Source organism: Dermacentor variabilis, chromosome 7, assembly GCF_050947875.1.
Source record: "Dermacentor variabilis isolate Ectoservices chromosome 7, ASM5094787v1, whole genome shotgun sequence".
Taxonomy (NCBI): Eukaryota; Metazoa; Arthropoda; class Arachnida; order Ixodida; family Ixodidae; genus Dermacentor; species Dermacentor variabilis.
The window spans coordinates 99,807,954-99,830,763 of NC_134574.1; the positions used below are offsets into that span (position 1 = coordinate 99,807,954).

General features: G+C 46.8%; 1 protein-coding gene across 4 annotated transcripts in view; it reads left to right on the top strand.

The window, feature by feature from the left end:
* Positions 1 to 961: 961 nt before the first annotated feature.
* Positions 962 to 22,810, top strand: part of LOC142587693 (transcriptional adapter 2-beta-like) — a 41,001-nt gene continuing 19,152 nt past the window's right edge. For 2 of the 4 annotated variants that reach the window (XR_012829609.1, XM_075698871.1), the window contains exons 1-8: positions 962 to 1,048; positions 1,163 to 1,260; positions 7,462 to 7,521; positions 8,060 to 8,160; positions 15,851 to 15,891; positions 17,574 to 17,624; positions 18,367 to 18,423; positions 18,664 to 18,767. Coding sequence is in view for 3 of the 4 variants with exons in the window: in XM_075698871.1 (XP_075554986.1) it covers positions 1,042 to 1,048; positions 1,163 to 1,260; positions 7,462 to 7,521; positions 8,060 to 8,160; positions 15,851 to 15,891; positions 17,574 to 17,624; positions 18,367 to 18,423; positions 18,664 to 18,767 (519 nt within the window). In the remaining variant the exon portion in view is untranslated. Of the gene's footprint in view, positions 1,049 to 1,162; positions 1,261 to 1,968; positions 2,119 to 7,461; positions 7,522 to 8,059; positions 8,161 to 15,850; positions 15,892 to 17,573; positions 17,625 to 18,366; positions 18,424 to 18,663; positions 18,768 to 22,810 lie in introns of those variants that run through there. The other 2 variants (XM_075698872.1, XM_075698873.1) reach the window with 2 other exon arrangements.

A 22,810-nucleotide genomic window follows, 5' to 3' on the forward strand; every position in this document is an offset into this window, starting at 1 on the left:
TTCTATCAATTAGTTTATCAGCAAGCACTACCGCATTCATATGATTACATTAACTGTATACTATCTTCACAAATACTACTAATAATATGTATACCCAAAGCAAATTCCTAATGAACTGACAAGAAACTGAAAAAGAATGGTACCAGACAATTATACATCATATACAAAAGCAAGTCGACTAGTACGAATTCACCTATAGTGGAATTCTTATCAGGGATAAATTAAAGCGATTTTCTTGGAACTGCTTTCAACGCAAGAGGCCTGCATGTTAAAATGACTGAATGATAGGCAAGTATATGGAACTTAAGCTAACTTTTTAACTGAAAGCGTCTGGTATTTAAATATGCAAGACCCGGGCCCGTCATTTAAGGAGTTCATAACCGGTTCCATAGATGCAAAACGTTGACCTTCATAATTTTTTCGGCGTAATGAATTGAAACTGAGCAGTCGAAGGGCGCATTCTGTCACACCTTTAGCGGACGCACATGAGTGACGCAACCGCATGCGTCACCGTCGCGGGCGAGCATAAAACTTCTGATCAAGCCGCGATCTTAGCCGCTGCGGAAACGGTGACAGTATCGGCGCCGTTTACGAACATGCGAACGGTAATTTGATTGCATGTACTTTAGTTTAGCCCCAATTTTTTTTTTTTTTTTGGTTCTGCTTCAGCTGATGCCCACGATGGAAGTTCAATGTTGGGCTACCCGCTACCGTAACCATAAACCGCCTTGAAACAGACGCTTCGATCAAATCAGCGTACTAATTGCGCATTCTCTCGCTTTGTGGTGACATATAGCCACATAAAGCGAAGCTAGCCACCATAGCGAGGCCAAGGGCTTGGGTCCGTTTTAGCGCGTTGAGCAGACGACCCGGAAGCGGGGGCGCGAAATCTCGGACATTTGTCTCGGAGCGTGGCCTGGCGTGGCGTTGCGATCGCTCGCGCGCGGTGGGTGCCGGTCGTGACGTAACCGCGCGCACGCGCAGTGCACGCCGCAGGTGACGTCACGACACTAGCCCTGGCAGGCAGGGGGACAAAGAAAGATGTCCGGTAAGAGAGACGCTTCGCTGGCGGGATCGGCGTGTCCATAACGGCCGATTCTCGTCTCACGGTGCCTTCGAATAGCGTTCTGCCTCGTTACCCGAGTGTTCCGCTGTCTCGCAGGTGTCATCGCCAAGTACCACTGCAACTACTGTCAGGAGGACATCACAGGAGTGCGCGTCAAATGTGCCGAGTGCCCAGACTTTGACCTTTGTTTACAGGTTGGTAGCGTTTACCTTGGTGCTTTCGGTCGGCTGGCGGGGTAATCGCGAAGCAGGCTCCGCGCTTTGCGACGCCCGCGACCGCGATTCGGCCCGCCGGACTCGGCATTTTTCTTTCGCGACGCGGGATCGGGAACACACGCGTTCCCTAGGCGGGCGGCAAAAAACAGCAACAAAAAGCGCATGGCTTCCGCGCCCGCTGGGATGCGAAACTTGGGCGAAGCGAAACGCCGCCGGCTGGATTCGCGCCCGCCGCGAGTTTGCCTGTATGTGCGGGCGAGCCGTCTGCTTCCGCGGTGCTTGCTTTTTTTTTTTTCTTTTTTTCTTCTAGTTTCTGGTGACTAGCGGCGGTGCAGCCGTTTGAAGCCGAGCGCGCTTGCCCTGTCTGTATTAACGAGGAGAGGGAAATATAAAGATAAGCGGCGGCGGTGGGCAGGCCGTCACAACCCGCTCTGCGTGATCCCCTGTCGCCCGCGCATCGGCCGTGTGTGCAGCTGCAGGACGCGTTCCCCCTCTTTTTTTCGCGTTTTCTTTTATTTGCTCCGATGCACCCTCGCTCTTCGGTTTCGGCCCGTGCAGCAGCAGCAGGCGCCGCTTTTGTGCGGGCGCCAGTTCTCTTACTTTTGAATTTAACCGTTCTTATACCGTTACGTTCTATCTTCCGAACTCTGCAGATGTTCGCGCGCGCCAGCCGCCGAGTTCGTTACCTGCTCGATTGGCGTGCGTGGATACAGTTCGATGCTTCGCTCTGAAAGAAACAAAAACTAGGATATATCCGCCTTCTGCTGAACGGATCTCTTCGATTGGAATTTAAATGACATGGAAAACTCGTTGCTGGTTTCGAAACGTGTACAAAACGTAAGAGCTTCCACTGGTATATGTTCTAGTGCGTCATTGTGAGTGCATGCCCCTGCTTTATCGATATTTGTGGTATTAATGTTACTCAGGCGCACCGGTTTTCCTCGAATATATACGAGAATTCCCTAGCCGGCTTCTCTGTGGCGATGCACTCTTTTTCACTCGAAATCCCGTCATTTTTGTGAGCCTGCACTGCCATAACACCGCAATAATCCAGGTGTCCGTCTCGAATGGCATGACCGCAGTGACTGGGACAAGGACGTGCTTATGTCTTGGCAGCTGCTGATGTGGTGGGCATTGTGAAATGTGATATTGCAAGTTGCCTTCTTCCATTGGAAGGTTAACGTCAAGGTCCTGGCACCGCCTTGCTTTGTTTGCTGTGCTTCTATAACAAAATCAACCAGTGGAGGCCCGTATTTGTGTGTTCTGGTGAATGCTGGCTGATTTTAACAGGAGGCCAGCATCATTGTTGGTAAAAGGTTCAACCCATTGCTTACAGTGACTAGCAAGTCATTCTAGCATCAACCATAGTGGGGCATCATCGGCCTCTTGTTGGAGCTTAGTTTGTAAAAAAACCACCATGGTTGCTTAGGGGCTATGGTGTTAGGCTGCTGAGCACGAGGCTGCGAGATTGAATCGCGGCCACGACAGCGACAATGGGGGACGAAATGCGAAAACACCCATGTACTTAGATTTAGGTGCACAATAAAGAACTTCAGGTAGTCCAAATTTCCGAAGTTCCCCACTGCAGTGTGCCTCATAATTAATCGGATTGTACTTTTGGCATGTAAAAACCCTGTAATTTATTTTGGAAATTGTGCAGAGCCCTAAAGTGCCAAGAGTTTTCTTTCCAGCCTGTGCCATTGTTAGGTGAGCTTGCTTGGCCTCTGCCTCGAAGAGCATACTTTTATCAGTGATGTTCAAAATACACCCGTCACAACCATCCCATGTATTTGTCTCGTGATACAGAGTAGCTTTAGGTTCAGGCAGTGTCAAGAGTTTATGGAATGCAGCTTCAGAGAAAAAGTATAGTATCAGACCGGTATTAGCTTCCAGCTGTTAGAACTGTTAAAACAGTATGTTGGTCGCATACACCTAGAGCATTTGAAATTCAGGCTGCATATTCGGGCTGTACAACATATTCTGCTTTATCTCAGGTCCCGTAAACCTTTGAACCTACCTGTAGAGCCCGTCATGGCTGTGTATGGAGTGCGGGAGCAGTGAACTTGGAGACCCCTTGGTGCTGTCTGTTGGAGAAAGCTGGAACAACACAGCTGCTTTTGAACATGTGCTGCCAGGGTGGACAGGGCTTCGCCACTTGCGGTCATAGCTGTGTCCCTTGTGCAGCTCTCCCTTTCTAATGATTCTGCCCAATGATATGATGCGCAGGTGTTCAGCTTTTTGTCGCTGAGCAGCTATGCTGTTGTGCCAAGAAATGCGCTGATAACAATTGTCTGGTGCTTATCCTGGCTCCCCCTGCCATCGGCCAGAATCATGCGAAAGCAGAGCTGCGCAAGGATGGTTATGACAGTGAGTGGCAAAGCCGTGCCCATATGGCGGCGCATGCTCAGAAGCAACAGCGTTATTCCGACTTCCTCTGGCAGGCGGCACTAAGGGTCTTTGAAGTCTGCTCCTTGTGTGCTGTAGACAGCCGTAGCAAGAATCGTACTTTCTCTTTGCAAATCAAGTGTGTGCAGGAGTGCCCATTGGGCAGTGCCAGGCCTTTCCGTAGCTCCTCGACCCCCCTTTGGCACCACCTCATGTTCACCTCATGCCATAGCTGCAAAACTGCCAAGTTTCTCGAACAGCCATTCTGAAATACTTGACTAACCATGAAGGAGGTGAACTTCTTGTATATACAGAAGACAAAGATAATGATGAATAGCCGGGCAAGGGAACAAGAGTTCAGGATCGCCATTCAGACTCTAGAGTCTGTGAAGGAGTAGGTTTACCTTGGTCAATTACTGACGGGGAACCCTGATAATGAGAAGGAAATTTACAGAAGAATAAAAATCGGTTGGAGCGGCATACGGCAGACACTGTCAGCTCTTGGCTGGAAGCTTGCCATTATTATTGAAAAGAAAGGTGTTCCATCAGTACATTTTACTGGGGCAGCAACTTGGAGACTGACAAAGAGGCTTGAGAACAAGTTAAGGGTAGCGCAAAGAGTCATGGAAGGAAGACTGTTAGGCATAACGTTAAGAGACAGAAAGAGAGCAGTTTGGATCAGATAGCAAATGGGGATAGCCAGTATTCTAATTGACATAAAGAGAAAAAAATGGAGCTGGTAGGTCATGCAATGCATTAGTTATATAACCGGTGGACCATTAGGGATAGAGAATGAGTGCCAAGAGAAAGGAAGCACAGTCGAAGACGGCAGAAGACTAAGCAGGGCAATAAAATTGGGAAATTTGTAGGCACTTTTTGGAATCAGTTGGCACAGGACAGGGGTAATTGGAGATTGCAGGGAGAGGCCTTCGTCTTGCAGTAGACATAAAGTAGACTGATGATGATGAAGGAAAGCAAAGCCTGGACTGATTATTCGATCACCGCAGTATGTGGCATTTTTCCAAATTGCCATCTCTAATGCCAAATGCTACGAGGCAAGCTATACCTAATGGCAACATAATAATTCAGCGAAAGCTCTGCTCACACTGCCATACTGCAGTGACCCACTGTGCCTCCATGCTGCAATACATAGTTCCCAGGAGTTGTTAACATTGAAAGAAGTTTGCCTCCTTGACAGCATGGAAATGAGCAAGCAAATTTGCTTTGTGCATCTATACAAATACAAATTCTGTCTGAGTAGGTCAGTGGTGTGTTGGCCATTGCATTCCTATGGTATCACTCAATATAGACCTTTGCACCGGAAGCCTCGAACCAGAGAGCGGGCAACGGATATGAGACCTCCGGTAGCAAGAGTAGCTAGCGTCTCATAGTTGCCATCTCTTGCTGGACTGTCACGCGCGCAGTTCCCGCATTCACTGCACGACGTTTTCGCGATTTTATGCTTATCCGCACAGGCTATGCGAATGTCCGGGCAGCACTGCGCTGTGTACGCTTGTTTGAACAACCAGAAGAAGTGCAATGCAGCAAGAAAAGTGCAGTGCAGGATGCACAGTGTTCTGCAAGAGGACTGCGGCTGCATCATGTTCCTGTTGTATCGGTTTCCTTGCAATGCGGTACTGAAGCATCGCTGGATTAGTGCTGTAAATCGTAAGGAATTCCTCCCTATACGGAGTCGTCGCGCATCTGCTCGATTCATTTTATCAACGGGAAGCGGACATCTGAGATTCCAGAGCCGATGCTTCAGCTCGGATACGTGAGGTAGGTAAGATGCGCTGTGTATGTCTCCATCGTCAGCCCCTAATGTTTAGATGAGCTATAAATATGCAAACATGAGCCAACAAGTTCAAGTTTTGGCCTTGTTGGCTCTTTTTTTTTTTTTTAAATCAACATAAAAGAAAGAGACGTGGTCACTTTGCAATGGTGACGGCTACTCCTTTTCTCACAGCAGAAACAACAATATAAAAAATAATGTAAAAAAGTGAAAAAAAAAGAATGTAAGAAAAATCACTTCATAGGGTGAGAAAGCCACAGCACAGTCCTATATGCCTATGAACATCAAAGTGTAAAAGTCAAATGCAAGTTGCACCACAATGAGTTCGTAAACAATCACAAACACACACACAAACGGCCATGATGTAGACTTCGATGAGCATATAAACAGATGAAGAATTACAGTGTTAAAATAATTCATGCACAACAACAAAAAATGTATAACACGTAATGTACAAGCACTAATAATTACAAATAATAGAAGAATGTTTTAGCGACATCGTGTGATTAGTCAATGCAATGCCTAGTATTTGTTGAGGATGCTGGTGCCTTCATAAAAATGTTCAACTGCGTTCAATGCTTTTTGCTGTGCTAATTTCGATGGCCATGGGCCCAGCAATTTTGCAAGTGAGAAAGGTCGGTGAGGATCGATGGAGTGTAGCTCTTGTTCTAGCTGCTGTCTTTGTATCTCGTATATGGGGCATTCGAGGAGAAGATGGCGAACATTCTCATTGTCGTGGCCACAGGAGCAAGCCGGGGAAAGGAGCCCGTTTGATGCGGTCGGCTCAAGGCAGCAAGCCGACAGTGGATGACTTCGACGCCATTCCGCAATCGCACGGACTGATTCGCAGCCACGGGCGCTCAAAACAGGAAAGCATTCGTCGTAATGCGTAAAGCGACACCTCTCAACACTGGTGATACTAGCACTAAAGGTCCAAAATGACGCTGAGGAGACTTAAGACATGGAGAATTATGGGTGAAAGCAGCTGCAGCGCTGAGCTGACGCTTCCCGGCGCCATCCGGCAGTCGCGTGCAGTTGCACGGCCGCTGCCAGCAAGAAAGTTTCCGTCTCGGCGCGTAGCCGATGCCTCTCGACACTGATGAGAATAGCACGAAAGTGGCAAGACGACTCTGTGAAGGCCGAAGATACGGAGATACGCAGATGTAGATAGCAACCAACGTTTTTAGATCTATTTGTTGATAGCAACAGCAGCGCTGAGCCGGCTGAGGCTGAGCAACGACAGTCCAGTATGGCATCGCCGCCAAGCAGCCGCTAGGCGGCGCCCGTAGTCCAAATATGGTGGCGCCCATGGAAGCCTCAGTGCAAAGGTCTATAGCACCCTCATTCAACAACCACGGGAGGGGGGAGGTGTTGCCCTCTTCCACTTCTTGATGCCCTTCCCTGCACTCCTTTGGATGTGCATGCAAGATTTGTCTTAGCATCTCCATTCCACATTGCCTCATGATGTCATGAGACCGGAGAGGGTGGGAATCAGTGGAGGGGGTGTGATGAAAGCAGGTTGCAATATGGCCAGTGTACTGAGGCTTCATACAGTACGCTCCAGAGGGCTCTTAATGGTTAAAAGTTAGTTCACCACAGTATGCATAATCCATGTATAACTTAGGACCACAAAACACTGCCTGTTAGAGTTTGTTTGCCCACCATAAGTGCATTGCGTGTGCAGAATACCATGTGACGGGAGAGCTGTACAGCAGCAACAGTGCTGATTGGACAAAGCGTCACGAAATGTCGCTACTAGCTTTGTTAATTGCGGTCTACAGTTCCAGTATTCTGTAAACGGTAGGAAGTTTACGGATAAGCTAAAGCTCTCCTATAGACTCAGTTTCCAACAGGCTTCGTGAAATATAATCTGTGGACGAACTACATAAATGGGGATGTGGAGGTGTCCGCAATGACCATATCAATCCCTGCTGCTTTCTCTAGGGCACTGATCTCACTTGTCTACATTTCCTTTCTTCTTTTTCTTTTTTTTCCTGTAACAGTGCTTTTCCTGCGGGGCAGAGATGGGGGCACACAAGAACAGGCATGGCTACCAGTTGATTGTGAGTCACTGCTGATTGAAAGTTTGTTACATTTCTGTTCTTTCTTTTTTGTACATATGCACACTTGTACCTGTGCATGGTGAATTATTTTGCCCATAAACAAAGCTTGTAATGTGGTATCCAGTTCTGAACAATGTGTGCACACTGTCTCAATAAATCTAATTGTCCAAGAGATCCTTGCAAGCTCTTCATTGGCATAGTGTGGTTATTCACTGATGACGTTACTAAGGTTGTAAAGCACGTAAATTTCTCATTCAGTTCAAGCCATTCAGTGCAACCTCGCATAATCAACAATGGCCACTGTCTTACGTTTTGACAAGAGGACTTGCTCCCTTGTCGGAATGTTGGCTCCAGCCTTAGTGACCTAGCACTTCTTTTTACTTTCCCTCTAAGTTCCTAAACAGCTAGTGTGCTCCTATGGTGAGCTTGCCTGCGTTTCCGAGTGGTTGGCCCATCTTGCACGAATGTGCGGCCTGCTGCTTTCTCTTTCTCATTGTGCCGAGTGCAGCTTCTTTAATTGGTATCACCACTGTTTCAGGACTGTGGCAACTTCCCCATCTTCCAAGCACCCTGCAACTGGAAGGCGAAGGAAGAGTTGGTGCTTCTTGAGGCGATCGAGCAGTACGGCTTCGGCAACTGGTGCGTCTGCCTTTCTTCGTTTCTTCTTTGCACCTAATTGTTGGGTCTTGTGGTCGTATTGATTGGCAACGTGAAGTCTCTGTCTGTCGGTGCTGCTCGGTGGGTGGTATCCAAATTAAAACAGGCACTGCATTGGCTGCTTGGCAATGTAAACCCATGGCGTGTGTGGGGTCTCACCCATGCTCTTTGGATAAAGGAACAACACAGTAGTGCAACACAGTCACAAGGGCATTTATTGCACCTTTCATACACTAATGCCTGCTAGCTGAATTGCTATCCACAGAACGTGCTGATGGGCGCGTGACAAATCGAGGAAGTCTGACTTGCCGCGACCAGATAGCAAGCAAATTGGTTCGCACCATGCTAGGCACCAATGCCTCCGATGTGTTGCTCCTAGGCTTTCCACGGGACGGTCCTGCGAAGCAGGTTGGCGAACGCGCAGAGCGTCTGCACCGTTCACCGACCCCATGCCAAAGGGAGATACTCCCTGTCGTGCCCTACTAACCCCACTGTTATCACCGTGAGGTGATCCTAACCCGCTCGGTGCACACAGCATCTGAGTTGACAGCGCCCACCGTTCCAGACGTTGTTGGAGCAACCAGTGCCAGGCCGCAATACTAAACAGCCCACAGTGGCACCCGCAGCCCGTGGCCACCTGGCTCCCAGAGCCGCAACTTCCAGAATCGGAGAGATAGAAGAAGCTATTTACATAAGAAACTCAGACCACCCACGTGGCTTCCGTGCTCGCTCACTTCGCGCTTGCTCGCTTCAGGCTTGCCAATGCTCTGCGGGCACTAAGCCTCTCTCCCAGGATGCAGACCATGTGGCTCTCGTATTGATGAATGTTTTTCTAAACACTTGTGAAAATGGTTAGCACGTTCAAAAGTTCAAACGCGCTACAGCAGCCGTCGCCTCGCTCAAGAAAGCACGCCGCTGACGCTAGCGAGCAAAATCCACCCCAGGCCTACGCTTCGGCTCAAACAAAGGTTGTCTGAAACCGAGCAAAACTGTCCAAACCATCGTCCGATTCCCCCGAGAGGTCCATGTTGGGCAGCCAGATGTGGGCTCACAACAAGACAGTAGTGCAGTCACAAGGGCATTTATTGCACCTTTCATGCACTAATGCCCGCTAGCTGAATTCCTATCCACAGTACATGCCCATGGGCACGTGACAAACTGCGCTCGCATAGCGAGTGAATGTGTTAATTTTCATGCCGGACACAAGTGCCTAGGTGTTTGCGCGTATGGTCACACAAGTGGTGGTGCATTCAAACAATCATGTTCGTCCATTCCTGTGCCCCGCTTCCAAGCCTCGTGAGACAATCTCGCACAGAGCCTGAGGATGCATGCGCGCAATGTCCGCACCGCTCACTCATCCAAAGCTGAAGAGCGAGAGAGCCCCCCTCCTTGTTGTTTCCCGCAGTTGGGTGGCATTAGCAGTGCAACACTTGCGTCATCTCCCTTAATGTGCTGCAACCGCATCGAGCGGCACCAGTGCTTAGCTATGGGAAGAAGCCGGATTACAGGAGACCCAAGAGCCATGCAGGGAAAAGAACATCAGGGGACGTGTGATAGTTGAGCATCCTCACACATGTAGGATGGAGAAGAAAAAGGAAGCAAATGGGGGGGGGGGGGGGGTAGGAGCAGTGTGAACCCATGTTTCTGGTAGTACTTGTTGGGAAGCCATGTGCAGACAGGTGAATTTACCAATCGCTTTTACAATTTCATACACAATTTAGTATACAATTTCAATACTAATAAGTGTCATTACCACTTTCTAAAGCAAAAATTTTGTTTAGGTTACATACTTTTAAAGTGGAACCCTGATTGTGCGACTTTGAGGGGACCACTCAGAAACACCGTACAGAAAAAATTTTTGTCGAATATAGGCCGTGATGCTCAGTCTTGCCCAGAAAAATGGGTACAGACCGCCGAATTATGCCTGCGGCACGAACCCGCACTGCTCCAAGGAAGGTAGATTAAATTATTAAAAAAAAAGCAAACCAAGCATTTAATTGTAGGTGTGAGCGAATGTGTATTCTCACCTTCAAGAAAAAAAAATTGGTGATCTTTTTCTGGACGTTTGCCTAGCTGCAATGTATCAGCTTCCTCTGGAGAGCTGCAACATGTGGCGGCAAGTCGCCGACATCGTCGTGTGCACAAACAAGCTGCCAAATGTTGCCGCCGCTGCGCAACACACACGCACAAGTCGGAAAGAACGGCCAATTCGGCGACAAGTTTTCTTGATTTGTCGTCTGAGGTGGTGGCAGCTTTCCTTGGGCAGCATTCTTGGAAGATTCCTTTCAGAGATATTTTCCCTTTTGCCAAATTTTGCATGACTCGGCGCCAAAAGTGTCCCCAACAAGTGTTTTTGGGGCTGTGCGAAGCTTGTTATCAGTGCTAAGAGCACCGTTGGTCACACACTTCTAGAGGTTCGCTATTGAGGCGAGCAGAGTCTCGTGAAAGCTAAACTTTCTCCATAAGAGATCGCACTAGTTCGCGCGCGTCACCTTGGAGCTTGTTTGAGATTGAGTACTACTCAAGAGGCCACACAACCATTTCATTTGGGGACGGAACCAGGCCACTACGAAGTCCACAGAGCCCTTCTGACCGACCTTGCATTTAAAGACCACCTTGTGCTGGTCCTGCCATGTGCGAATCGTTGACGTCGAGCCACCGAGCCACGGTGGAGTTTCCCTACATCTCAGCCATCAAAATTGCTAGTCTTTCGAAGCGGGCCTCATCTCGAATGTGCTAAGTTGGCAAAATGTCTCAAATAAGAGGAGTCAAAGCGCGAAAAACCGCAGGGAACTGCAGCACTGTAACCATAACTCAAGTGCTGTACAAAAAAAAAATTGTGTCGATTCCAAGCAAAACAGGTTTTGACTTCGGTCGACGGGTTTATGGATTAGATCGAGATGTAAAGGTACAGGTTGGCAGTGCAACACTAAAAACCATGAAATTTAGGATACAGTAAAAGCTCGTTAAGTCACAACTTGCTAATTAGAAATTTCGGATAATTTAATGTAGCTGCTGTGGTCTGTCCAGCAAGGTATTGAGAGCAATATGTAACACATCCTGCTAATTCACACTGAAATCCGCACCATCACCGATAATTCGAACTTCGCGCCATCGTGGACGGGGCGAGTGCTAGTGCGCGGAAGCACGTTCGCGACGCTGGTGTCGCCACGCTGGCCGCGTGGCTTTGTCTTTTCCATCTGCAGCCCTTTGTTTAGGCCTGACTGGAGAGACGCGCTTGTGCCTGGCCAGGCATGTCGAATGCCACTGTTGCAGGTCGCTTCTCTCCTGTGAGGTGCCGTACAAAGCTCAAGGGCAATAAAATTGTCGTCGTGCACCGTGTGCTGTATGTGCGAGCGAAAGCTTGCGAGAGTCAAGATTTTTAATACATTATACGGTATAATCAAGATCTTTAATGTGTTATTTCTTTGGGGTGTTGCCGGGACCAAACCAATTCTTTGTAAAATGCGGGTTGTCGCAAGATCGGGGGACGTATAATCGAGGTTCCACTGTATTTCTGGTCAACATACTTTCAGACTACTAGAAACGCCTTGGAAAGCACTATTATCACTGTATGAATAAAAATATTATGTTAAGTAGCAATTCAGCAATTCAGCTACTTGTTCGGTCAAGTACCAGCAAGCCTAAATGTCTATTTTTTCTTGTTTTAGTTCTGAAAGTGTATGAGGTGCTTACAGAACAAGATATCTTGAAAACGGTGATGTAAGCAAAGGTCTGTTTTTGTTATGCAATAGCATTAATTATCATCACTAGACGAACTTTGCCCTTGAAGTGGGCTTGCTACCCATGGCGGGAGCAGAGAACGAAAGGATTACGCGGAGTTTACCAGCATGCATCAGTCACTGTGGAAGTAATCAAGTTTGATTAAAATTACCGTATTTACTCGCATCTAGGCCGACCCCCTAAAGTCCGAAGCCAACAACAAAAAAAAATATTACCTTGAATGTAGGCCGAACAAAAAAATCGAGGACAGCATTCATAAAATGCAAACAGCATTTATTGAATCTGAACGTGCAGAGCTCGTTCAACGTTGTCATCGCTGCTACACTCGTCACTGTGTTCCTTGTCACTGTCACCTTCAAACAGTGCACTAGCTTCGGTACCGTCAAGCGCATTAGATATGCTGCACTTATTAAAGGCACGCACGATCAAAGTACTACCTGGGATGTCATCCCACGCTGCAGCTACCCAGCCCGCCAGCTGCGATAGCGATGCATGTTTGATGCAGCCCGTTGCCATTAGCATGTGGTCTTCGTCAGTAAACCAGTTCGTGTAATATTTCCACAGACGATCCTTGAAAGGTTTGTTGATGCAGGCATCAAGTGGCTGCAACTGGCCCGTCATGCCGCCCGGTATGACAGCGATGCCCGTGTTCGCTTGGGCGAGCGCAGCCTTCATGTTGTCGGTCAGTTGCCCAGGCTAAGTGTCAACGACAAGAAGCGAGTTCTTTGTCAAAATGGCTCCTGGATGCCGTCGCCACACAATCTTAACCCACTCTTCTACCATCGCACCCGTCATTCACCCATTCTTATTTGCCTGCACAATGACATTTCTTGGGAAAGTTTCTCGAGCAGGCTGTGTCTTCCTTTTAAATAATCATATAAGGAGGGAGTTTATGTCCATTAGCTGTGCAGCATAGCATCACAGTTGCACACTGCTTCTCATAGCTTGCAGAGCACACCTTCACCTCCTTGGCACCCTTTTCATTCACGGTGTATGCCACTGGCATATCAAAATACACAGCCGTCTGGTCGGCGTTGCCGCTTTGCCCAAGGTTGTAGTCTGCTGCTTCTCTCTTTCGCAGCACGTAGTGCTGAAAAGCTATCAGCTTTTCTTTGAAATCGCTTGGCAGCTTCTGGGTGATTGAAATGCGACGTCGGAGGCTGAAGCCAAAATGCTTCATGACTTTCTGAAACCAGCCCCGGCTGGCTTTGAAATCCTTTGGCGTTAGGCTTCGCTCCCTCGAAAGTTCCCTAGCTTTCGCTTGGAGCACTTTTGTTGTCACTGGAAGGCTGCTGCTCTCTGTGTCTGAACAAAGTTGGCCAAAACTGTCTCCACTTTGTGGTGACGGCCTTTCTTTGGTCCGCTTAATGCCATCCTCGTTGTGGCACACGCAAAATCTGCTGTCGCCCCCTCCAACGACGGATGTTTTTCTCGTCGACGCCAAAGTCCCGCCCGCCTTGAAGGTTCGACGATGCCTCTGTGGCTATCACAACTTTTCGCTTGAAAGCGGCACTGTGGTTGCATCTCCTATTTGGTGTCATCGCGTTAACACCACGCCGCACACCGATATGGCCGACACGACACAGGTCAAAATGGCGACCTCGCTTGTGTGCGGTTGGCTACTGGCAAGGCTAGTAGTGGCTGCGATACTGACATTTCTAGATGGCGCTAGCTATGCACCATACTTGGCAGTTTCAATGAAAAACTTCTGCATTTTTTAAAATCCTCGAATCTAAGCCGACCCTATAGTTCGGAATATGATTATTTGAAAAACACTCGGCCTAGATTCGAATAAATATCGTATCTTGCGAAGGTCAGCACTGCAGCACAAGATTACGTAACGGAGTGGGATGCGCTCGACGTACAAACATAGCATTACAACACAGGTGCAGTAGCTGAATGCCAAGTGCTGCAGTTTGTCAAAAAATAAAGGACCAACAAATCATTGTGATGAGAAACAAACGCCATACATGCACACGCGCACACTGATGACAGTAGATGATGTCAGGAGCAATCCGCACTAAGCGTGGTGACGAAGGCAATTTCACTTGATTTCGCAGAGAATAGGGACGTGGAACATTCCACATATACTGTTCTGCAAGGCTGCAGACTCTCATTAAAAAAGAAACTAGAGCAGAGCAGGTCAGCCGACAACCTCAAGTTGCGCATGCCGTGACTGTGGGGACCCCCATCTGGGTGTCACATGCGAGAGGGTACCACTCGGAGATCTTGGGGCGCTAATGCGCTCATCTGGGGAAAATGTTGCTCCGAAGTTTTTCTATTGCAGTTTGTTATATTTCGGTCCATTAAAAGTGCAATTTGTTACGGGAATAATATGGGCAGACCAAACCAAGAAGTACGGTCTGTGGTACAGTGAAACCTCGTTAAATCGTAGTTGGCCGGAGCTCGGAAAAAGTACGTGCTAAACGGTAGCATTGTTTAACTGAAATAGCATGAGATCGCCCATTTACCTGTCGAAAACGGAGCATGGAACTCTGAGAGAGGGCGATAAAGGGGATAAAAACATGCAATATTTATTCACTTCGCGCGACAAAAGTGTTATTTTCGTTTGATGCTGCACCGGCCTAGTACGACGACAGCGGCCTCAAACTTACTGAAGCTGCGTGCCAGCTTTTCAACCAGCCCCCTCTTCTCGGCAAACATTCGCATGGCAGATTCCTCGTTGGCGTTACGTATTCTTTTTGCATGCGCACAATAGTGCTGCAGGAGTCCCGGTGTGCCTTTTTCGTTGCCGGGTGCTGTTCACGTCGCGACGATTGCGTTCATGAGGCTGACATAATGCGCAGCTTCTGCCACTGTCGGGCCTGAATCGCCCGTGCTGTCGCTTTCCATGTCGTCCTCATCACTGTCGCTAGTCAAAACTTTGGCAACTACAGAGGCAACGATGACGAAAAGTCGAACCTCGTAGCCGACATCTCTTCACGGTTGCAGCAGCGCTGCCGAGCAACTTCTTCGCATTCCCAATGCCACACACTGTAGTCAACAGCAGATCCCTGTTGCGTGCCAGCGCCGACTTCTTCATGTCATGTTCAATAGCACGGAGAATGTCTAAGTTTTATTCTATGCTGAGTACCTGGCGTCTTTTTATCCGAGCTTCAGCATGACTCGAGTCCTCACTTGCACGACGCCACAATGCTCTCTGGCACGGCGGCGAAATGATGTTGATGTTGATACGGCTTCACGCGCAAACACACAGTGCGCTTGGAGACCGTACCGATATCTGAGACTTGTTGTTCTGCTGGGCCGCCCGATGGAGACGACGCACCACCGTGTTTGTGTGACGAAAAGTGAAAACAGTGCGTGTTAACCGACACGTACGCAATAAGCTGGTATGGTTTGTGTGGATACAAAACACATTATGTTCAATGGCCGCTGAGTTGGGGATTTGACTTTACTACTTTTAAAACTAAACTACTGTGTAAGCGGGTATGGTTTAACGAGGTTTTATTGTATCTGGAAGTGTGTTGTAATATTTCCAAAATGAAGCGCTTATGCTTTATATTGGCACAGAACATTATTACAGTGGTTCAATAAATTCTGCGATTGAAGCAGGAATTTGTGTAAGGCTACACGGAGCAATATTCTGCTGTAAACTTTCGACAGTGATATATTATGCCCCATGCTCTTGCACTTTCAAAACGTCATACATATTGCTGTTTTAAAAATGCTTGGCTCCCAGCCGCTGCGTTCGCTTTCTGATGAGAACAGAATGCAATAAAAAAAAAATGCTTGCGTGTCTCAGGTGGCAAAAATTAATTTGGGTGCCTAGACTACAATGTCTCGTAAGCCAACGTGCAGTTTCGGGATGTTAAGACTGGAATTCTTTTTTATTTGATGTGTGTGGCTTGACATAAATAGTTGCAATCTCGACGGAAGATTCCAGGTATTTTCATTTATTTCTTTGCAGGGAGGATGTCTCTCAGTGCCTGCCGGCTCGAAGCTGTGAAGGTATGACGAGCGCTCTCAAATTTCTTGCTGGTATTGATGGTCTTGAGGTCAATTACTATGCACAATGGACTCGTGCGCCCACTGACACATCTTGTCGGTGTTAACCCTTCCTCACATTCCGCAGAATCGTGGCAGCAAACCTCACTTGCTATGCATTGTCACTTCATTTCAGCAGGGAAAAAACAAGTCCAGAAGAGATATACCTGAGCCACAGGGACGTGTGAAATTAACACTAATTTTAATGCCTGAAGTTTCCTGATTAAATTTTCTCCAGAGCTGCTGCCCAAATTTCATGTCATTTGGCATGGCGATGATGATCATTTCTGAAACATCTCTAGTGCTAACTTAAAAAAGCACGCGCTTGCGGTTTGAGACTGTCTTGAACAATATTTTAGCTAGCGTGGTCAGCCCGAGCTTGTGGCTGTCTTTCACGGCCAATCATTATCGTAAAATCGAGAAGAAAAATTGCATTGGCTGCATTGAGGTTGACACTGTGCCGACGTGAAGATGTTTGCTGAGCACAGCTGTTAACACCAGTCGCGGTGGCCCAGTGGCTACGATGTTGTGCTGCCGCACTTGAGGGCACAGGTTTGATCCCGGCCACAGTGGCCACTTTTCAGTGCGGGCGAAATGCAAGAACTCTCGCGTACTTAGATCTCTGTGCACATTAAAGAACCCCAAGTGGTCGGAATTTTATCTGAATACTCCCACCACGGCATGGTGATAATCAGATGGTGATGGTGATAATCAGATGGTGATGGTGATAATCAGATAAATTGATGGTGATTATCAGATAAATTGATGGTGATAATCAGATGGTGGTAATCAAATCCTAGAATTTAATTTAGCAGTTAACAGCAGCACTTCTATGCCTCTGCTAGAGCATTGTGCTGCAGCAGCAGTACTGTTTTATGTATGCCGTATTACGCAGGCTATGCTGTCAAGATTATTCATTTTGTGGCAAATTGTGATAATTTGTGGCAAATGCAGCAAATAAATAAATAGCGAGGCAAATGCCATTAACTTCGCTCGGGTGGCACCCCATGAATGGAAATAACATTTAAGGCAATAACGCTTCAATGTCACTTTTTTGTGTATGTGTCCATGCTCATTGCCTGCCTCATGACCGATAGATGACCTTAAGTTGTAGTCGTGTGGGTCTGAAAGGTAATCTTTGAATGGTAGGATCATATTACAGTTACCTGTAATAGGTAACTGATGGGAGGATGCAGACCGGCAAATATTATTACTTAACACGAGCATCACATGGCAATTCTTGCATACCATTAGCTGCTGCTCAGTGACTGTGGCATTGCATGCTCTTAGTTCTCTTCGGTAATGGCAGCGCATAAAAAAACGAAAGACTGAGAGGAAAGGCGTTGTGAATCCAAGCACCAACTCTCAGCTCCAGGTTCAACTAGAAAGCCAAGAAAAACATCTATACCGACTAGCCCAACTTTCTGTACTTTTGATTGTGTGCTCCAACAATCAACATCGAACACATCGATTGAGTCCCCTTGCCTTCCCAGTGGTGCATTGAGTGAAGTGAAACTCAAATTGGCAGCAGAAAGAAGCAAGAGGGCGTCTCAAAATTTCACCTTGGTCATCTTCCCATCATGTGAAGCAGTGTAAGGATGGCCTACCTTGTCTTCATATATGTTCTTTTCTTTTCTCTCCAACAGAGGTACAAGAACACTACAACAGCCATTACATTGAGGGGAACATTGGGAGAGGTGAGTTTGTGCCTCTTATGGTGTCTGTATTGGTCACCAGATGTCTGTATTGTATTGTATGTATTGGTCACCAGATGTTAGTGCGACCCTGCTCATGTAGACAACATGCTGCGAACTCGGCGAGAAATGTGTGCTAGTGGAGTGATGGATGGTGTCCACCACTTTTTGTGACAGCTCCCTCACACAAAAAAAAGTAATCCCGAAAGCCACGCTTTTGCCTAGTTGGCTGTGGCAAGGCATGCCAATGGAGGGCTGGAGGACAACTCTGATAAGAAGGGTTGTGTTTGTAACTTGACAAACCCCCCCCTCTCTCTCTTTCGTCTCCCTTCCACCCCTCCGACACACAAGTTGACTGCACCAATGTCTTAGAGGTGGAAGTGAGATAGGAGAGAGGCGTGCGAGGCCGGTGATGCTCGGGGCAAGGTAAACAAGGTCGAATGCAAGGAAAATATTGAAATATATATCAAACTGATGTATTGGTGCTGTAATTCGGGTGAAAAAAAAATAAAAAAGAGGCCTTCACTTTCCTCTGTAGTAATCGAAGTATTGAATCGCCATGTAATTTTCAAAGGATGCTTCTACCAGCATAAACTAATAATTCTTTTGTTTTTTAGTGTCACTTTAACTACCAAGGGCTGAATTAGCAGGATTTTGCTGTACTTGTTTTGTTCTCAAGAGTTGGCATCTACATTGGTTGCTGTCACCTGCATTGCGCATTTTTCTTTCCCCTTTGCTTTTCCAGCGACATGGTCCACCGATGTGTCGACTCAAATCAAGGATCACACAGTGCCTGAAGGAGGTGGGTCGATTATGTGGGTTGTGCTCTTTTGGTGGCTCAGTTCATGGATTACATACAGACAAAAGCTGCGCTGTGTGAATGTTGAAACCGGGGCCACCTTGGCAACGCTTTCTGGAAACCCACAAGTTCTGCTCTGCTGTGATGTTACTGAAATGAGAGAATGTGATTGGCTAGCGCGTGTATAAACAAACTTGTGTTCCGAGTTGGACAGCGGGGCATTTGCCACTTGTTGCCCCACAGGGCCGCTGTCGCCAAGCCTGAGCAGTCCGGTGGCAACGGTGGACATCACATCCACCGAGCAGCAGGAGCTTGGCTACATGCCCTGTCGGGACGACTACGAGCGGGTGAGTGGGTTGGTGGCGATCTGTCAGTTATCAACCCGTCGGGTTTATGCCACTTGATGTTGACTTACTTTGCCTTGAACAGAAAATGATGCAGCACAAATAGGGGCCACGTGTCTACCCCATCATTCTCGACGCTCTCGTTTCCTCCAAGTTTTTCTTAATTTCACAAGCTCGGGCTTCTCCCCAACAAAGGGCTTGCCGTATTAAATTCGTTGTCCCCTACGGTTTGGCTGCTGTCTTCACCACATGACAGCTTTATTTCACAGGCATTTGTTGAGCTTGCAGGGCTCCCCTTTCGGCAGTGTGGGGCGAGAAAGCTTTCTTTCAGACAAAAGGCTGTCGGAAGAATGTCATGCTATCTTTTGTATTGGTGTGTTGTAGGCCATATCCTACCCAGTACATTTTCGTTGGTTACAAATTTTTTCACTATTTTCACTATGCGTTATAAGGTTGCAGCTTTTGCTATAGCAGAGCTTAAAAGGAAGTGTTGGTTATGTTGTACTCCCTTGTCCTTTCAGATCGCATGGGCATAAAATTTTAGGACTTCACACGAACACGGACTTGGAAACTTGACATTTAAATACAATCGGCTCTCGTTACAACGGACCCTAATGATGCCACAAAAGATGTCCGTTTTATCCGAAGTCCATAATATCCAAAACGCCTCACTTCCGAAACTTCGGTCGCGATGTGTAACAATGTTATCGCAAAGAGTGAGTGACGGACGTCCAAAGTCAAAATAAACAAACCAAAACAGTCGAATTTCACCTGAGAGGCGAAGCATCGATTGCAGTAGCAAATTGGTGGACAGCTATGTGAAGTAAGGATAGTAGTTTTATCGCCCGGATAAAGTTGTAAACATTCGCTTAGTAAATTAACAAGCACAGTGTCACGCCCGTACAGGTAAACGTGAGCACCTCGCACTCGATGAGCGCAGACACTCGCTGTCAAAGCGCTGATGTGAGCAAGCGCAGCAGCAGCAGGGGACGAAGTTAGCTTCGCGCGGCCTCTCGCTTCAATGCGAACTTAACCTCGAAAGCACAGCGCATACAAAGCTACCCTCTCTGGGTGCACTTTATTCATGTTGCAGATCGCTTTCAAGATAAAGCGCCCGTGCAAGCGCGCTGTAAGCAGCAGCCGACGGAGTAAAACCCCCTTCCCTTGCTTCGCCCCCCCCCCCCCCCTACCGTGCCTCGCGCACGAACGAAAACGGCCCGCTTCTGCCCCACCTTCCTCCATCGCACGCGCGATATTGAGCCGCAGTCGTTGGCTGATCCTCACAAGGCAGTTGTTAGCCCATGTCAACGCAGCAAAATTCCATTTTATATGCCCGATTTTGACAAAAAATGCCGCAAATTTCGCCCGCTGTAGCCGATAGTCCGTTGTAATGTGGTCCGTTAAAAGCGAACTTCGTTGCATTAATAAAATAGGCAGAGCATACTAAGGTTGAAATATGGTCCGTTATATCCAAAAGTCTGTTGTACGTGGGTCTCTTGTAACGAGCATAGACTGTACCGATTTCTAAAGATATTAAAGGTACACAGAAATGGATTATGCATTTGTTTTTAGCTAATCGGGAAACACTACTGTGACAAATACCAGCCTAACAACCAAACCTCACTGAAGGGTAATGCTAAAGCTTTAAGCGTAGAAAAAAAAAAGTGGTGTTTTTAAAGAGGTGCTGAAATGGGAAGTGTTTATCTCTGTACAGAAAAGGCAAGAGTGTTTTTACTTTTCTAAGCACAGGCACTTTTCTAAACACGATACAGGGGAAATTTTGTCAGTCACCTGGAGTTTGGCTGATGTTGGTAAAGGTGATAGGACAGGTTAGCTCCGGCACCATGGGCCGCGTTTCCGACCACTCTTTGATGAGGCCCTTGGCATTACATTTCCTAGACTGCTTGCTTCCTAGAGAAAAAAAGTACACTGACACGGCATTGCATTATTTGCACAAAGATCAAGTCATGTGGGTGGGAAACAAGAATGTGGTGCCCCGATTGTTGCATAGGCTTGTGCATGGTACAGTGTTTTTATGTGTTTTACTCCGGCATGGGATTTCGAGGAGTGAAGTGAGTGCCGCAACACATTCTCTCTCAATCAGAGGGTCTTCTGTGTTTGGTTACCACAAATTATAGCTACTTTAGTTCATTTTGTGCATTTGTGTTTGGAAGTGTCAATTTACAGTGGCTGCCAATGTGTGCAATGAAGCTCTTGTGTATGCAAAAAAGCCTGCCTTCATTACCTCTAAGCATATTTTTTTTTCCTAATAAGCTTTGCCTTTTGACAGATATTTTATGTATGATGCTGCTTGTTTTATGACTGGCAGAATTGTTTTGCATACATAATAAAATTGTCGTTTTTCTTGCGTTTCTCACTTTCCTTTCTTTTTTCTTCTGTACCTAAGGGCTCTGCAACACATTTCTGAATAAGAAGGGTACACTGCTGGGCAAGTTCTTAATGCATGTTACATGAGCGAGGGCCAGTGATGAAAGGCAATTGCAAAAATGCAACAACACGAGCACTTAGGAAGTGAAGGTTTGTAGAGAAACACGAGATAACTTTAGTTTGGTCAAAAAGGTCACCACTTTTGCAGCTTGATCTGTTCCCCATATGGTAAAGGAAGTAAAACCAAAATTACGACAGCCTACACTAACCAAAATTATCGGTTGCAAGACTGAAATACAGTCAAAGTTAGTTTACCCTAAACTTGTATTTTTATGACCGTGACATTTCATCTCGTGACGTACAACTGCAGTGCCCAATAGCAGCACAGCACGTCTTGACCAAATTCCACAGGCTTGTTTAGATTTTACGCAGTTATTTTTCTGATGGGTCAATTAGTTCGAGAGATGCCCGCCGTGGTGGCGTAGTAGCTATGGCATTGCACTTCTCAGCCTGAGGGTGCGGGATCAGAACTCTACTGTTGCGGTCACATTGTGATGGGGGCGAAATGCAAAAATGCCCATGTAATCCTTACATTAGGTGCACGGTTAAGAATGCCATGCAGTCAAAATTAACCTGAGGCTCCTCGCTACTGCGTGCCTCGTGATTGTATCTTGGTTTTGGCACGTAAAACCCCAGAATTTTATTAAATTTCTTAGTTCAGGAGATAGATGAAGCTGCCACTATGTTGTTTCTGGAGACAGTGGGGAAAAGGGTGCTCAGTGGAAAGCCAACATTATGGCATAGGTAGATGCTAGGACATGCAATAAATGCAGTACTGGAAGCAGTTTTCAAATGAAATTGTAGTGAGCCATTATCTAGATCAAGGTCCAATGTTTGTACCGTAGATACTAAGAAAAAGAAACAATGAAATTTTAGAAATTTATTGGCAGGAAATTAAATAAAACGTGCTCCCGGCATTACCTGATCTACAGATCAGGCTTTATGTTGAAAAATAGCTATGGCTGTAGCTGTTCTAAGCCATAAGGTATCACTCCCAGAAACCATTCAAGTAACAAAAAAAGAAATTTTAATGTTTCGAAACACAGGTTTCCCTATTTTCAGTAGACTGCGTTGAGCACACGTAATCTCCCATCAAAAGCGGCTATATTCTGATTGCCTTAGAAATATTTTCAAGCTATAATGACAGCTTGCAATGCCTTATTGCAGTATTTACTTCATTCTAAAGTGAATTTTTTTTTAGTTGGGTTGAAAATAGCCTATGTGGTGCAATCGGACACAAAGCCAAAACTGCCTTCACGGCCTTCGTATGCTTTATAACACAGATATACTGCTTTGGATGCATGAAAAATTGGCATGCCTTTGATTGGGAAGTGTGTTAGATCGGGTATGTACTTCCTCATGAATCAGCAGTGTGTTCTTGCGGGTTTTTTTTTTCGGCATCTTCTTTAATTCGATCAATTTGTTTGGTTTTGTCTGGGTCGAATTACTGAAAGTTGACTTTATTTGAAAACACATCACTTGGCAGCATTTGCATTAATGGCCAGTCACTTTCATAGCACGTGCAGTGAGCAAATTCACGGTAAACGGGTTATCTGCATAAACGCACGGTGAACTCGTGCTGATGTCTTGCTGCAGTT